The following is an 18,347-nucleotide window of genomic DNA, read 5'->3' on the forward strand; positions in this document are numbered from 1 at the left end:
GGCACATCATTTTCTCACTAAAGCAATATTTTGTCTTGTTTTATTCCATTCCATTATTATTTTCTGTAATATCGTCAGTCAGATCAAGCACACAGGGGATGTAAACTGAGTGGCTCTGAGTTCAATTCGTATGTCGAAAAATTAAAATTTGTGTGCGTTATATTTTTTGCTTAGCAAAAACACTTTTAAATTAAACATACTTAATTGGATTATGTATTCCAATTGTAAATTGAATAGGCCCTCGTCCGATATGGCAATAGACTCACCCCGATTACATCACAGGATAAAAATAAACTCAGCGAATTAGGGCTACACTATTGCGACTCTACTCATTTGGATGTAAAATACTTAGTTTATGTGTGCATATAATTCCAACATTAATTTACGCATTAAAAACTTCTAACTTATAACAATAATCTATGCAAATGTCGTCCTTTGCCACCTGCTTGTTCTAAATATAACAACGTTAGTCACGCTCACACCACAGAGTATGTAGATTTTTTTATTTAAATAATAATTAACAACGAACACGTATCACAATTACGCTCAGGTAAAAGGTGACTGTACCGACATTAAGCGCAAACGTTCGTTCTACTTTGATAACGCCTCTAACAATACTTTTCACTCGGTTGTTGTACTTTTTATTCCAGCTATGAACATTGAACACGCAAGAATATTTCTGTCACGAACGCGTACGGCCCGTCCAGTTTGAAAAAACTTACCGTTAAAAATTTACTTCTTTGGTAATGCAAAAACCAAAAACAGTTTTGCTTCCACACGTGTACCGTTCGCTATTGCCTTTATTTCTATGAATCGATAAGCTTTATCGGACAGGTAATTCGCCTATAAAATGATTAAAGTCAAGTTTAGCATAGACGAATCTGAGGTAAGTAAAAAGTTAACTTTATTAATAATCTACATTAGTTCAGTGCTAGGGTATTTGGCTAGTATGAAATGTGAATAATGTGACCGTAAGGATCTGAGTTTGTTTTCTTAGGGCAACTACAGTATAATTATGTACTTTACGATAAGAATAACACACGCAAAATGATCGGGGTTGGATCTATTTTCACTCCACTCCTGTCTACTTTTTTCTGTCTACACAATCGAGGAAAATACCTATGATTATTGTACATATTAATGGGATTACTATATATAAAGATATAAAACTTGTCAGAGACGTAGTTCGCCACGCTAACGCTTAAAGGAAAATTCATCGATGCCTATTACATGGACCTTCTGTACAAAGCATTTGTCTTGTTAAGTATATTTCTCACATGCACCTGCGGCTAAGTTTTGGCTTTAAACTTCCCTTCATATTGTTCTCTTGATGCTACGAGGAAAATATGACATTCTCGTTAAATGTAGGTACATTCAATGTATCCATGGTAGCAACTGCTTCGCTGTGGAGAAACAAGTCTATGCTCCTAATATAGCCGATGCCCACAACCACAATTATCATACACGGTAAGGTAGGCACTCATAACGTCTGCTTCAATAGCATATCACGTATCATAGTACGTAAATTATCTTTGCTGGTGGTATGAAATATAATATTATATCCGACCGGGTACCATCGTACACTAGATGTTAAGACCCACCATAATAGCCCACATAAGTGTGTCGCATTCCAAAATCAGCCTCTGTATTTGGTATCTGGTTCCAACAGGCTGGTATATTTGGGTCGACTGCCGAGGGGTTCATCTCTCGTCAGTCGACATTCTGTTGGACCCCACTCCACTTACCATGGTTATATAGTCATAGAGACGAGCCACTTTCCCGTGCTCGTATAAAAAAAATCTTTCAAGTGTTTTCTAAAAACTCACAGAGTTTAAAAACTTAACACACCTACGTCAAGTTTCACCACATAAATCATGTGGAGTGTACATTTCCCGCATACATACAATATTCAAATAATTTCACAATATATTTTTTCCCCTTCAGGAATATTATAATAAAATTAATGTACCGTTTCTCACCAACAAGTGGAGTCCGCGACAAAATGGCTGTAGAACGTCGATACCTTTGAATGTTTGATACGCTCGGCGCCGCAGTAACACGGCGCAAAGGGGCGATACGATACTACCGTCGCGTAGTACCTTCCGCGATAAATGTCTTGTAAAGGTATTTCTACGGAAGCGCATATTATTAATACTTCGCAACGGTACCTTCTGATTAATTGAGTAATAATGGCAAATTACAATCTATGTATTATATAGTGACCACTGCTGAGCATGGGCTTCCTCTACTTAGAGGGTTCTAGGTCTTACCACGCTGGTCTAGTACGAGATGGCACACTTCACATTCGCTCACAATCCTAATAAAAGACTTCTCAGTTATTACGTTAAAGCTAACGATACTTTACAAGTCTTGACTGCCTTGGTGGCGTAGTTGTAATGCGCATACGGTATGAGTACGACTATGTCGCTGTGGTACTGGGTTCGAATCCCGGGTCGAGCGAAAAATAAATGTGACTGGGATTTTCCATCTTAAAAATTACTCAGTCGCAATTCGTAGTAAATAAGTTTGCGGTGTTATGCCTCCATTCCTCGAATAAGGCCTACTTAATCGCTTTTAGTAATAGAGGAGGCCGTGCCTAGCAGTTTGATAGTATATAATACAAGGTTGATATTATTATTATTATGTATAGCATATACACAATATACATGTAAGTAAGTATATTGTGTAAATCAAAAACTTCTGATAACTTCAGAGACCACACTTAACACAATGTAACTTAATGTCTGTTTGGTTCAGTCATAGTTGCTGTCACTACCGTCTTAACTTACGTGTGGTTTAGACAAAATTGGCTTCAGCTGAAAATAATGCTTTATCTTTAAACTGTCTAAGTAGAGACTTCAGTATTATTTAAATCAATGTATAGGAATACATTGCCAAAATAGGTATTCGTATAATACTTATTTTTGTTGCTCTCATTTTTCATGGGACTCGAGTCTCGAAGGCCTTTTGGAAATGAAGCTGCCTCGAGTCCCTGGATTTTTTTGTTAAGGTTTGAAATACGATTGTTGAAATATAACGAGTTATCACGGAAAAGTAATGGTTTGCTCCATATGACCTTAAGGCTTAGCTATCTAGACAACAGGACTTACCAGTGGAAAGTAGGTACTCGCCAAGAATTACCATTCTAACCTCCATAGGGGTGAGTAAAATTTGGCCGAGCTGCTTATTACTATTGTAAGTATAGATATTTTGCCAGGCAAGAATGCTCCAGATCTAGATGTTCCAATTCCAATTCCATTTTTTTTTGTTTGGCTGGATCTAGATTTTAAGTCTTCATATTTTGAATTTCTTGCTACCTGTCCACAGACTGGTCACTTGTCAAAGTTTCTGAAGCGTAGTTCTTATTTAAGACGAAATCAATTATAGAATTGTTTAGCATTCAGGTTATAAGAAATCTGTTTAAATTTATAATATTTAATCAGTTTCCAATGATTCCTTTTTGGTATTGTTTACCACGGCGAAAGGCCTTTGAAAACTGCAATATTTAGGCAACCAAATGTCATTAAAAAAAATCTATTAAAATTTTGCTTTAGAGTTTTGAGCTATCCAAAGATCCGCCATTATAACTTTATTTGATCAAGCCATGTTAACGTATCACGAGCCACAACATTTTGTTGCAGCAAACTTTTCACCCGCTAGGCCGTGCTGGATTTTATTGCAATTGGATGATTGAAAGTGTATGTCTGATGGTAAAGCGACGCGACCGCCCATAAACAGTGACACCACACAAAAATTTTAATTACAAGGTACTGCGATCCACTCCTCTATGACTGTGATTATAATAATTAGATACTTTACGAGAGATATCACTTGAACAGATATACTCAACCAGCGCCCATTAAGCTTTTGTATACGGCCCATTGAGTATATGTAAATGACCCACATGACTTCAAATATTCCATTTAAAGTTAAAAAAAAAGTGCGCTCTAACTGTATACTAAACTTATTAGGATAAAAACATTCAGTCAATGTACAAATACTTTTATTAAAATAAATAAACCTTTATATTTTCGTTATCTACGTTTTAAAACTAAGACGTTAATGATCAAAACGTATTTTTTACCCGTAACAAAAATATTTAGTAAGGCTGCGGTAGAAAAATGAAAAGTGTCGAATATAATATCGGTAAATTCAGATTCAGCTTCACCATCATGGGCATACCCAGGTTTCATCTATCAGGCAATGTCGAATTTAAATCCAAGTGAGGCAAAGCGGAAGTTCCATATAGAAAGTCCTAACAATTCAACCCTTTACATCACCTACAAAAGTTGGCAATTACGTCGAATCAAATGAGCAATTATCCTCCCCTGCCCTCCTCCCCTTGGTACGCCAATAAGTACACCACCGAAATGACTACTTCTGCCGCTAAGCAACATAGCAGGCTCTGTTGTATTCCTGTTAGAAGTAATTATTGGACATTGATACTTTGGGTTTGTGGTGGCGGTGGACATGCTCAGTTTTAGGGTGATGAGCGCACTGCATGTGATTGATTTCGTATTTGTCATGTGTGTTATACTAAATGAATATGTGGCTTGGAAACGAGAAGATTTCATTATCTACAAAATCCGACATTTCGAGTAAGTTTTTCCAAGTTTGCCGAGGCGCACTATTATACAAAATATTGCGCTTACTAAAGAGTAGCAGACGGTTTTGTAGCAACAAAAAACACTTGCGACAATATGGAGCAAAATTTATTGAAATAGTTTTAACAACTTTATGAGATCCCCACTTCAGCACCGCTCGAACTTCGACTTAACCACACGCAAATTAAATCGACACAAAATTGATACTTCTTCAAATTTAAATAATTAAAACGCTGCGAATATCATATATTTATACATACAGATGCCTAAACACCGGTTATTATTTAATTAATTAATTTTTCTCACGTTTATTTGCATTATATTTAAAGACATTTATAAATATAAACACAGACTAGTTGACAAAAACGATACAGTCAATAACAATTATAGCTAAATGTTTATCTCCAACATAAACATAGAGAACATTTAATGTATACTTACTTATATAAATCACGGGCTTACTCTTTCTCACATATACATCATGTATGTCTGTGCTGTATGCGATAAAAACAGTGAAAACATTATTATACTTAAAATGGATAATCATGTACAATTAATGAATAGCTTATGCGGGCCTCCTAAGGGCCTGTTTCACAATTTTCAAGTATATGTTATAATATAACACATATATAACATATACTTGAACATTGTAAAATGCTAATTAACCTTTGAGGTTAATGCTGAAAGCATTTCTTTGGTTACCATTTATTTGGGAGCTTCAGTTTTGAATCACCCTATATTATAGGCGATGATTAACGTTTACTTGGATATGGTGTAACAGGCCCTTGAGTGCGTTTTCCCCAAAGATATACAAGGACTGTATAGATCCAAATCTGTGTGCTTAGAATGTTACAAAAAAACACATTACTCCGTGTCGTTTTATTGGGATTGGTTGAGAGAATACCACGTGACTGACGCATTGCTCTCTGGATTACAAAAATCTAATATAGATCGATTTACGAGTCGTGGTTTTTGAGTCATTAATAACAATAAGATATTTATTTCTCTATAGTTTATACCTCTGTGATAATTATATGGTGGCTGTTTCGCTCTCAATTGCGATGTCAACTTCAACGCTCTCAAGTTTAAGTCAACAGCTTAACATCGTCGCTTTTCTGTAAACACATTCCAATAGCTCTACTTGAGAGTCTGACCCTGGTGGCGGTTACGCCACATTTTTTAATTTAAGTTGATAAATGTATTCAACAGCGCCAATTTCACTGACCGCAGATGTTTAAATAACAGCAAATATTTTGTTTATTAAATAGATCAGTATTTTAAATCATTACTTAAGATCCTACTCAAAGGTGAGATTGGCCCTAAGATGTGCAAGATAGCTAAGATGTACAAAGTAGCTAAGTTATGCTATACATATATATATCTAATGAGGTTTTATATTATAAATTAATAATATTATAATTTATACTAGAATCCTTAATTTCCCTTGTTTTGTTATATGTAGAGTTGCAATTAGATAGCGAACCACAAATCACGTTCTAAGGGTTGATACGCATAACACAAAATAAATTTTACTTTGGGTACCATTGTTCAATACACCGACTATTACCGACTACTTACTTCTTTTTTATTTGCTATAATGCATTTTAAAACTGAAAATATTTACTGTAAGTTTGCTATCTGTAATGTAAGTTTTTGTTGAAAATAAATAAATTTATTTTAAAGAATGTGTAATGAATTATTAAACAGTGTAACGTTTTGCTTTTAGCCCTTCTTAATGAACCGCGCTACCTTCTTAATGGAGACTGGGGAAATGTAACGATACTATTGTGGACTTTAAGTACCTAGCGCGCCATTTTTGCTATCTCGCGCATCTGTAGTGGAGGCACCCTAAATGTAAATCATTGCAAATTACCGAGCCGCCAACATGTTCATGTCGCACTATTAAAATGATCTATCGGTTTTTTTTTTAAATCTATTGTATTTTATACAAATATATTAGCGTGGTGTGGGAGCAAAGAACTAGAAATGTAGCGTAAACTAACTTAATAGCAAGTTGTGAGTAAGGCAAGTTATTCCTCTCAGACCCATGCTCTCTGGCACTAAGTATTTATTTTTATTTTCACGAGGTAAGTGCAATTATCACTTCGCCCAGCCTCAGCGCTCTAACAAAATGCTAGGCTACATGTTAAACATAACTGTTTTATAACAGAAGAATCTTTTTATTTTAATTTCTATTTTGCTTTTTTATTTTTACTTCTATGTTGCTTCTGTCCCTTCTTATATTAACTGACGGTTTGGATATTTTTGCAATAATTAACATTTAAATCCATACATTATGTCTCATTATGTGTATAATTTTCCACCGCTGCGCGTCAGTGGTAACTCATTCTGCTCACGTATAAATAACAAAAGTAAATTTGTTGAGTTAAACCATATTCGTATCACTATTTATGTCGATTGTTGGTAATTAAAGTATGTTTGGACATATAAATAACTTACCCCAAAGAACATTCAATCGACGTCAATAAGTGATTGCGAATAAGGCATTAATATAAATTACAGGCATAAATAATATAACATGTATATACATTGTAAATATGTCATACATTACTAAAGTTTAATATTGCTTAATGTCATAAAAGCTACACACATTTGTACTTTTCATATCAACTATACTTTAATGGAACGTCACTATTTGGTTAAATGTACAACTGTGGTGACAGCCACATACACTTGATAAACTGTTTGTATTAAGCATCTGTTACAGTATGTTAAATATATTCGGCAATAAGAAGAAAAGCACCAGTAAACATGACAACAGCTGATGTGAAAGGTGGACATGGTGCATACCACGTTTTACAAATTTGGTGCTGTCTTGTATAAAAGACAATATGAGAGTTATAAATATAATATATTTGATTTCTGATTACGGAAATAAATATCAGATGGTCCTATTGCGTCTAAGGGGATAATTTCTGTCTTTTTGCAACTAAGGGCGTTCTAATAGGAGGTCAACTTTGAGCATTGTATAGGTAAAGACATGGATTCGCCCCTGTAACTTGAACACGGCCTCCAGAGCTTGCCTTAGGAAAAAGATTTAATTTAATACCATAATTTGGATATTCTCTTTTGGCTTCACGCCCTACGCCTTAAGCAATGATGAGTGGCAGTATAGGTGTTCCACAATACCGCACCTGACGACCGAGTTTCTGCGCGCTGTTGTAGTGTTAAAATGTACTAAATCTATATTATTTCGGTAGGATACAATCAGTACCGGCCGTAGAAGTAGCGGTAGAACGTTGACTATAAGCGCCTGGCGGTTAAAACACATCTCAGATCTTTTAGTGGCGCCACAGCTGTTTGGGTTAGATATATATATTCACTATGACAGATTAACAGAATCTAATATCAAAATAATTTCAAAGGTATTTTTAAAATTCAATATTGCGAGAAAATGCAAATACTGAAATTGTTTTCCGACCGAGGGCGCAGGGTTCCTAAGGCCAGCACTGGGTACAATATTTTGTGTTCGGATTTTTATAATTAATTTACCAAGCTACCCACGGGGGCTGATTCATTTTACTCATTGGTACATGCGTCATATTGATTGGAAAGTTGATGACTGCATGGCTTCTCTTCAAACTCTTCAAAGTACGAAGTATTGTATAACCACTCCGACCAAGTAGAAAAGCTGCTGGTATATTTACATCTAACTCCATCCTGTAAAGTATAATAAATGGTGTTTATAGCATATGGTGTTTATAGTTCTTAAGTTTATTCAGTGTTGCCATAACGAATTTAAGTTAAATGGAAACACTAAAGAAAACAAATTCATTGGAACTTTTCTATAACTTAGATTTTTTCTATACTGAAGGGTAGTATGTCGTTATTATGATTAATTCATTTGCGTCAGTTACCTGTCATCCACCATTTCTATGAGATGGTCTAAAGATTCATCCCATTTGTCAATTGATTCAGTTATAATCACAGCTCTTGCTCCAGCTTGCTGCGCTTTAGCAGTCTTAAACACAAATGAGCATTCCCTGTAATGCGAAAGGATATTAATTAATACAAAAATTCTGGAATAGTGCAAGTCGGTTTCGCTCAACAAAGCTTCTGTACCACCCAATCATCTTTATTGTTATTTATCAAGACATCTGCTACAGTTACATATTCTATATTTTCCCTTGTAAATTTCACAGCCAATGCAGAATACTATGCTGTATAAAACAAAAATAAATATACTTAAAAAAAACACATACCCTCTCTCCGAAAGTGCAATGTGCCCAAAAATTTCTTCTTGGTTTACAATATCTGAGCAACTGTGTAAAGGTATAGTTGGGACTAGGCGTGCATTTTCAAAAAACAGACTTTCATTCTGAAACAATAACAAACGCAACTTGTCTATACCAATATACAACACTGAAGAGTTTGTTTGTTTGAAAGTGATAATCTGAGGAACTACTAAACCGACTTTGACTTTTTTTCACTAATACGAAGCTACTTTACTCCTGAGTACTTCAAACTACTTTTTATCCTAGGAAAATATTTATCCTGGAAAAATCTTTTCATGCCAGCAGAGACGCAAATAGAAGCCAGTGTAATATGAGTATTATATATTCACTTTGCTTAAAGTTCTTAAGTTCTACACAGTTGTATGTCTCCACAAATGCTGCACTGCTGCACACACTGCTGACATCATAAGATATTTATACTTACTGAGGGTAGAAAATTTGACCAGGTTATTTAATAATGAGGATATTGTCACATACTACTCTGCCGTGCTAAGCACAAAAGCGGTATGTCAGGGAAACCTTATATCAAGATAATCGAAGTTTTGTGAATATAGTTTTGTATATAAACCTGAGATAGAGAAACTCTTTTAAGGTTTATTTTTACAAGTTCTAAACAAACTACAGTTATTTAGATAAGTTCATTGGAAGGGTATTTCTTTAAGGTATGTGACGACACAAAAATCAAGATTTTGATTTCTTTTGAGATACAGCTTTTGAGCTTACCGCGGCAGTATAGTCCTACAAAATAATTTTAATTATTGAATATTCATATTTGACATATTGTATGAAATGTATATCTTAAAGTGCTAGATAATTTTATAATGACAAGTGAATAGGTATGTTGTTGATTAAAGATAATAAATTTTTGTAGAAGTAGGTAGTACATGCATCGAACAATGTTATTAATACAAAATTATAATTATAAACTCAATGATGACATTTAATCAAGCAATTGTTAAAGTGTTGACTATACATTATATTATGTATGCAACTAGACTCTAAACAACTTTTTTAATTCATTTAACTAATGATTTCATTTGCATAAAAGAGAATTCCTAGAATAAAAACGAGCCTATATTAATTTAATCCAGGACATTCAAATTCAACCAAATTATTGGAATGTAGACATAAACCTTGTGGAACCAAACTTCATGCTATTGCCTGTCAAAATTTCTTCTTCCTTTGTAACTGTCTTTTTATATTATAACTAACAATTATTATTACAAATCGTATTTTATTTATTACAACAGGTTATGGGCCCAGAATGTCTCATAAAGTAATATAATAATAATAGTGATTCCGGTAGTAATCAGTTAAGTTAGTTCGCGAGTCATTTCTGATTTTTAGGTGTTACAAATAAAATTTTTGTAACAAAATGGCTACGTCTTTGTCTCATGTGCATATAGACAAACTGTTAGGAAGAGAAAAATTACAATACGTGGAAATTTGCAGTACAAACGTATTTGCAGCACGAAGACTTGTGGGATTGTATAGAACCTACCGAAAAATGCTCTGCAGTAAATCCGAAGACCGATCTTAAGGCAAAGTCGAAAATAATTTTGTTACTGGATCCAATAAATTATATCCACGTGCAAAATGCGACGACGGCTAAAGAGGTATGGCAAAATTTACAAAATGCATTTGAGGATTCAGGTTTGACACGAAAAGTTGGGTTACTTCGAGACTTGGTGAATACGACTTTAGAAAGTTGTGCAAGTATAGAAGAGTACGTAAATAAAATAGTAACCACCGCACACAAGTTACGTAATATTGGTTTTAGCGTAGATGACGAATGGCTGGGTACTTTAATGTTGGCGGGTTTGCCGGAGAAATACAAACCTATGATCATGGGGCTTGAGAGCTCGGGTGTAAAGATAAACACTGATTCTATCAAAACAAAGTTACTACAAGAAGTAAAGGATACTAACGTATCAGTTCTTTACACAAAGCAAAATAAATATATCCCCAAGACTTCGAAAAGTACCAAATCGCCTGGTCCCCGTTGCTATAACTGTAATCAATATGGTCATATCAGTAAATTCTGTAAACGAGAAAAAAGGAAAAGTAATGACGAGAAAGGTTTTGCAGCCGTATTTTCTGCAACTCAAGGTAAAATAAGCAAAACAACTTGGTTTGTGGACTCTGGTGCATCGCTGCACATGACAAATGTCTCTGTTGGAATGTATAATATCCGGGCACCTCCGATACAAAGTATAACGGTAGCCAATAATGCATCTATCACTGTACAGTATATGGGTAGTGTTGATCTGGAATTCGAGAGTAAAGATGGTAACATTAACCGTGTACAGGTCAAAGACATTTTTGTATGTCCCCCAATTAAATACTAATTTGTTGTCGGTAAGTCAGCTCGTAAATAATGGTTGTAAGGTTATATTTAACAAAACTGGCTGTGAAATATTCAGTAAACAACAGAAGTTAGTTGCTACTGCCAAGCTTGTAAACAACATGTATAAATTGAATACATATGATGGTAATGCATTTGTTGCAAGCTCTGAAGAAAATAGTTTGAATACTTGGCATAGAAGAATGGGACATTTAAATTATAATGATGTTAGGAGATTGCCATTATGTACTGAAGGGGTGAAGTTATTAGATAACAAAGACATAAATAAAAATTGTATTCCCTGTGTGAAAGGTAAGCAAACCAAATTTCCTTTCTGTAATGCCGGTTCAAGGGCAACTAAGGCACTGCAAATTGTACATTCAGATTTGTGTGGACCTATGGAAGTTCCTTCTATGGGTGGAGCTAGATATTGTATAACTTTCATTGATGATTTTTCAAGAAAGGTGAATGTTTATTTTCTGAAAAATAAAACAAATATATCAGAGGTTTTTTAAAGTATACAAAACAGAAATGGAAAATCAGTTAGATTGTAAAATAAAAGTTCTTAGAACTGATAATGGTTTAGAATACATGAATAATGAAATGTCAAAATTTTTATCAGGCTATGGTATCAAGCATCAGACTACAGCACCGTATACACCGGAACAGAATGGGCTGGCGGAACGAATGAACCGCACACTGGTCGAGCGTGCCAAATGTATGCTGGAGGATGCTGGATTATCTAAAAGTTTTGGGCAGAAGCGATGGAGACTGCTGCTCATGTAATTAACCGTTCACCGACTCGCGTCCTTAACTATGTGACACCACTGGAGAAATTGACAGGTTTGAAACCAAATATTTCTCATCTGAGATTTTTGGCTGTAAAGCCATGGTGCACGTGCCGAAGGAGAAAAGGCTGAAGTGGGATTCGAAATCCACCGAAATGATATTTCTTGGGTATTGTGAAAATACCAAAGGGTATAGATTAATGGATCCGCATACTCAGAGAGTTACCAAGAGCAGGAATGTCATATTCTTTGAAGATGGTCAGGAAGGTAACAAAGTATTATCACCTGAATTTAAGACTAATACTCCGTTACAAATACCTGTGCCATTAGATGTGACTGCTGAAATTACTGAAAACGCACTGACTCCTGGCACTCCCGCGAACTCGACTGAGGATGATTCTAATTCAATTTTGTGTGAAAGTTTTAATTCGGTGGATCATGACCCAACATATGAACCAAGCACCGATTGCTCATTTGATTCTCCAGAGAAATTTGTAAATCTAAGGCCCAGGACAGGACGCTTAAGGTATAATAATGAAGAGGATGAAGAAGACGATGAAACAAGATATGCAAGTATGGCATCGAATTCAGATCCATTGACAGTGGATGAAGCCTTATCTAGTCCAGAATCCAATCAATGGAAAAAGGCCATGGAGGAAGAATTCAAATCATTAGAGAAAAATAACACTTGGGTTTTATGTGATTTACCACCTGGAAAGAAAGCAATATCATGTAAGTGGGTTTTCAAAACAAAAAGGAATGAGATTGGTGAAATAGCAAAGTATAAAGCCAGATTGGTAATTAAAGGTTGTTCCCAAAGAAAAGGATATGATTACAATGAGGTATACTCACCGGTAATTAGATACTCATCCTTGAGATACCTGCTATCATTAGCAGTGAAATATAATTTAGATATAGATCAAATGGATGCCGTATCTGCCTTCCTACAGGGTGATATAGAAGAAAATATATACATGGTTCAACCTCCGAACTTCGAAGTAAATAATAAACAGGTATGTTTGTTGAAAAAATCACTTTACGGGCTGAAGCAAGCCAGCAGACAATGGAACCAAAAATTAGATAAAACTCTAAAAGAAATTGGTCTGAAACAATCACTACTTGATCCTTGTATTTACTACAAAATAAGAAATGAAGATATAACTTTCGTAGCAGTTTATGTAGATGATATAATTTTGTTAACAAGTCGCCTGGAGACTAAAAATTATATCAAGAATCATTTATCTTCAAAGTTTGAGATGAAAGACTTGGGTGAACTGAAGTATTGTCTTGGTTTGCATATACATAGAGATAGAACTAATGGAATTTTATGTGTAGATCAGAAAAGGTATATAGAGGATATATTGAGTAAATATGGAATGTCAAATTGTAAAACTGTTAGAACACCAATTGATCCCAAAACAAAGTTTAGCAACGATGATGAGAATGGGGATTCAATTGTGGATTCACATCTATATCAGGAGCTTATTGGGTCTCTGTTATATCTATCACAGAGTACACGACCTGACATATCCTATTCTGTAAATATACTCAGCAAATTTAATTCAAAGCCAAAGATGCAGCATTGGATGGCGTTGAAAAGAATATTGCGATATTTGAAGTTGACAGTGAATTATACATTAACCTATAAGAAAGATGATAAAGGAATACATGGTTTTGCGACGCAGACTGGTGTAGCGACGAAATACAGCGAAGATCATGTACCGGCTATATTTTTATTCATCAAGGTGCCGCAATCACATGGAACTCACGTCGTCAACCGACGGTAGCGCTGTCTACGACCGAAGCTGAATATATGTCTCTTTCAAGCTGCACTCAAGAGGCAATGTGGCTTAAACAGATGCAAGAAGAATTTTGGCCACAATTAGTCAGTGAACCTATAACTATATTGTGTGATAATCAAAGTGCCATTAATCTTGCAGGTACAGTCAACTATCGTTCCAGGACCAAGCATATAGACATACGGCATCACTTTGTTCGTGATAAAGTGCGTTTGAAGAAGATTGTTATTAAGTATGTCCAAACGAGCGAGATGGTCGCTGATGCACTGACCAAAGGCACTCCGCAGCTGAAGCTTGATTATTGTTCTTCAAAAATGGGATTATGTCTAAGGGAGGATATTGGAATGTAGACATAAACCTTGTGGAACCAAACTTCATGCTATTGCCTGTCAAAATTTCTTCTTCCTTTGTAACTGTCTTTTTATATTATAACTAACAATTATTATTACAAATCGTATTTTATTTATTACAACACAAATCCATTCAGCCATATCCATTTTCGGTTGTAAGAAACATACAAAAATGTTCAACTTTTGCATTGCTAATTGTTATGGACATATATATTAAAAATCTATTGACAACAATATTTCTTATATTAGACTTGACTTACGAAGGGAGCTCCAAAATCTTTTGCAGGTCTTATTCTATATGAATATCTGAGTTCTGGGGGATCTAATATCTCAAAAAACACATCACCAGCTATAATGTCAGCTGGGGAAGCACCATCATAAAAATGTAGATCATTAGCTGAAAATAAAAAAGGTATAAAAAATTTATAAACTGGCTACAACAATTTAATAGTTATTATAAGCAATACACATGCTTGCATATCTATTGTAATCAACATTTAATTATGTGTGGGAAACGGTTAACAAAAAAATGGCAATACAAATACAAAAGGTTTCGTTGAAAATAATTATATTCCAACATCAGTTATTAAGACATGCAACATCAAAATGTGACAAATAGTAGAAAATACATATAAAATATTCATGTATAATAATATATAAACCCTTCATATGTTATTTTGGCTTCTTACAATACAAAAAGGATCAAAATAATATTTGATTTATTAAAAGATTGGTCATTAACCCAGGTTTAGATTAGCCAGAAAACTTGCAAAACAATTCTCGCCTTTACTAATATCTTTGTTTAAATATGGTATTTTCTAAGCATTATTTTTACAAAGGTATCTACTGTCTGTACAGAGCTACACCCAGTACTATATTATCATTTAGGACGGAAACTCAAAGACAGCACCTCGGATTGCTAATTCACATTCCGCAACAATGACTGGCAAGTGGCAGAAATAAATTATTAATGTTAAACTTTGTAAACATTTTACAATTTGGGGTTCGATTTCTTTAAATTATTTCCTATAAATTACGTTAGCACTCAATTACAGTAACGAAATTGTAATCGAAAACCATACCGAACCAATTAGAATCATATCTAGTCTGACAAATGAGGTGCAACCAAATAAATGTTATAAAAAATTCATTGCAAATCCAAGGGTACTTAGAGAGATTTGGCGCAACTATAGACATAAAGCTGACTTTAGACAAATAAAATAAAACTTTAAAACGCATGTTTACACCTAACAACAGAGTTTGATAGAAAATACTTACCTCCAGGTGATACCGGAGATATCAAAACAAATATAAAGCACAAATATAATTTTATCATATTATTTTCAATACAAGCTAACCTCATGGTAAAATATTAGATAATAGTTTTAAGCTTTCATACACATTCGCGAACTCAGAGAATAGTTTTTCTAACAATTATATTTTGACAGTGTGTCATTATTCCTCAGATCCAAAGACTCAGATCAAACCTCAGATTCATTATCCGAATTCTAATTATCAACTGTCAAAATTAGTATCAGTATTACCAGATGTACAGAAAGGCAACCCTTAAATGGTGTAAACGGTCAAGTAAGAGAGAATCTATATGAAATGAAATTATTTAGTTGAACCCGCAAAATGCTAAGTATAAATTATTTTGATTCCATCAATATTGAAAATGTTTGAAACTATAGACCGATACTTTACAAATGTTGCCAATTAACTCCGCAGTTTCAGAACTATATTAGTTTATTATCGATAGCATTGGTCTATCCACATTAAAATTTGATCGACAAAAGAGAACGGTCTTACAATATTTTGTAGGGATTCTAAAATCTACTAATTAATATTACATAAAAAAACCTTGTGCCCCATTTTTAAATGCATTGTGCACTTGGGAGAAAGGGAGATTTGCCTTAAAGTTCATAATAGTCGTCTAAGAATCCTGGGGGCCTAGACAAAAACTCTTTGCCGTTGGCATTCACGCCTACGTCCAATAAAATGGATACTACAAATTTTATCGCGAGGTTTTAGAGACCACTGCTACCGACGATCCATCAACAATTAAATAATTTAATTTTTTATTTATTTATGTTTTATATAACGCTGTAAGAAAAACATAAAATATAGACAGACTTTTATCGTTACTTTTGCAATTCATAACACAACAATAATTATGATGGTTGTTCAAAAACAAAACAAATTGTACGAATATGTGAAATCATTTTGATAGACTATCATACTTATAAATTGAAACAAATATGTTGTAAATTTCTGTTAGAGCTTGCTCTGCGATCGCTTTGCGAATTTCAGCCACGGCGGCCAATCTCAACGGAGATCCGCCAGGTACGCAGGATATATTATAGTGTACAAGTGTGTGCGCAATACACAGGTGCACTCTCTGTTCCTTCACTTCCATAGTTCGGTGAGACGGCAATCCGACATGACCGGAGAGAGATCAGGCACAGGACCAACGGCTTTACGTGCTTTCCGAGGCACGGAGGTATCACACCGCCAACTTCCTGACTCCGAGCTGCGACTGAGTAATTATTAAAATGGAAAAACCCAGTCACAGTTATTTTGGCCCGAACCCGGGATTCGAACGCAGGACCTCAGCGCGGCAGTCGTACTTGTACCGTGTACACTTACAACTACGCCACCGAGTCAGTCATACTGACACATCATACACTGAAACGCCACTATGTAAGCTTAACTATACCCCTAACACGCACTTTGCACATAGCTCATAATGTCAATATTCCCAGATTGGACCATAGCGTAATCGATAGGCTTCACGCAACCGTTGTGTCCGAGGCTTAACATCGAGTCGTTATACTTCCGAACGCAACGCATGAATTCGTCCGATCGTAATCATAAAGACTGAATGAATGATAAGAAGTAGTTACTTATAAAGTATATGCGGAGACATCATAAATGTCATTTCAAAAGGAACCCATTGCGCCGTAAATAAAAAATTCTGCAATTTATTTTCGATATTAAAAAGTTTTTTATTTCAAGTATATAGCTTAATAGTCGTCCTAAAGATTCAGATACTTGCTAAATCGTGACCTAATTGCATTAATTTTGTTTATGGTCTGGATTATTTGCTATTTCGTATTGTTATTTCAAGTCACGTACAATGATCCTTATTTCTGGTCGCGGAATTTACCTTAAAAACTCATGAACGGAATGTGCATTGAGTATGAAATAAGTTAAAGAAATATCATTTTATAATTTACACATAGATTAAATTAGTGGCGCCTGCACCAATGAATAAAAAGAAATTTGTAAATCATCAGGATTAATTTTATTTTGGGCTCCGTAGCTTTAAGATTAACTTAAAAAAATATTTATTTTAAAAGTAACTGCGTACAACGAACCATAGATGTCAGGACGTTTTTTTTATAAACACAAGTGTGGTAAAGTAATAAAATTCCCCAACAATTAACGGAAATTTGGGAGATACGTATTAATAAAATATTATATTTTACATACTAATCACAACAGAATTATAAGTTAAAATCAATGATATCACATATTAAATAATATAGTCTCTAATAAGTATATAATTAAAGCTATAATTTGTACTTTCAACAGATCAAGTTTAGGGTACATTATATGTGAAAATATTTTTATTCCATGACATCCCAAAACAAGACTTCTAGTACTTGCTAGTGCTCGGAAATAGAACAGTGGTACTCAGTAGTTTATTGGTCTCTGGTGGTACTGATTGATAATTATAAGTGTATTGTTCTGTCGATTTACAGCAGTAGTGCTTGTATTGTCTTGACACATAGTTGTCACTATCGCTATTTGATGCGAAATTTGTTGAATTTGCAAAGAAACTTGTGGTAACTTGTCGAGACCGGTCGTGAATCTCGAAGTTATCAAATAATCATTTTATGTATTTTAGTGTAGTTTAGGCACTTGTTATTCAATAATAATATAGATTGATTCCAAAAAAAATTCATGGGTAAGCTATTTTCGTATTTTTCTTAACAGTATAGTGTTATTGGTATTCTATACCTACTATTTGATATAATTAAAGTATCTGTAAAATATTTTTAAAAGAACACAAGAAAATACCGATAAGTAAGTTGATGCAATAAATTGAAATTCTATAATAGTCCATATAAATGTGTATTTAGGCAAATAAGGCAGTAAATAGCATGCAAATAGCTTCAAATATTGCCTTATGTATGTTTGAAA

The 18,347-nt window shown here is 34.4% G+C and overlaps 2 protein-coding genes across 2 annotated transcripts in view; one reads left to right on the forward strand and one right to left on the reverse strand.

Moving 5' to 3' along the window:
* Positions 1-4,695: 4,695 nt before the first annotated feature.
* Positions 4,696-15,666, reverse strand: LOC115442668 (PRADC1-like protein). Its single transcript, XM_030167787.2, has 5 exons — positions 15,420-15,666; positions 14,402-14,538; positions 8,828-8,943; positions 8,483-8,608; positions 4,696-8,285 (listed from the first exon to the last, which is right to left on the reverse strand). Exons 1-5 carry the CDS (start codon positions 15,502-15,504, stop codon positions 8,114-8,116), a joined length of 636 nt encoding a protein of 211 aa, XP_030023647.2. The 5' UTR covers positions 15,505-15,666; the 3' UTR covers positions 4,696-8,113.
* A 2,127-nt stretch (positions 15,667-17,793) lies between these two features.
* Positions 17,794-18,347, forward strand: part of LOC115442691 (endoribonuclease Dicer) — a 47,594-nt gene continuing 47,040 nt past the window's right edge. The window contains exon 1 of the mRNA XM_037440382.1: positions 17,794-18,111. The gene's annotated coding sequence lies outside the window, so the exon portion shown is untranslated. The remainder of the gene's footprint in view (positions 18,112-18,347) is intronic.

This window comes from Manduca sexta, chromosome 19 (genome assembly GCF_014839805.1).
Source record: "Manduca sexta isolate Smith_Timp_Sample1 chromosome 19, JHU_Msex_v1.0, whole genome shotgun sequence".
Classification (NCBI taxonomy): Eukaryota; Metazoa; Arthropoda; class Insecta; order Lepidoptera; family Sphingidae; genus Manduca; species Manduca sexta.

Bases quoted from the DNA above. Each gene is read 5' to 3' on its own strand.
- LOC115442668 (XM_030167787.2), bottom strand. From the start codon at position 15,504: ATGAGGTTAGCTTGTATTGAAAATAATATGATAAAATTATATTTGTGC. The intron at 8,944-14,401 runs GTAAGTCAAGTC...TTATTGTTTCAG, and splicing joins AAGATTTTGGAGCTCCCTTC to AATGAAAGTCTGTTTTTTGA. The intron at 8,609-8,827 runs GTATGTGTTTTT...TTCGCATTACAG, and splicing joins ATTGCACTTTCGGAGAGAGG to GGAATGCTCATTTGTGTTTA.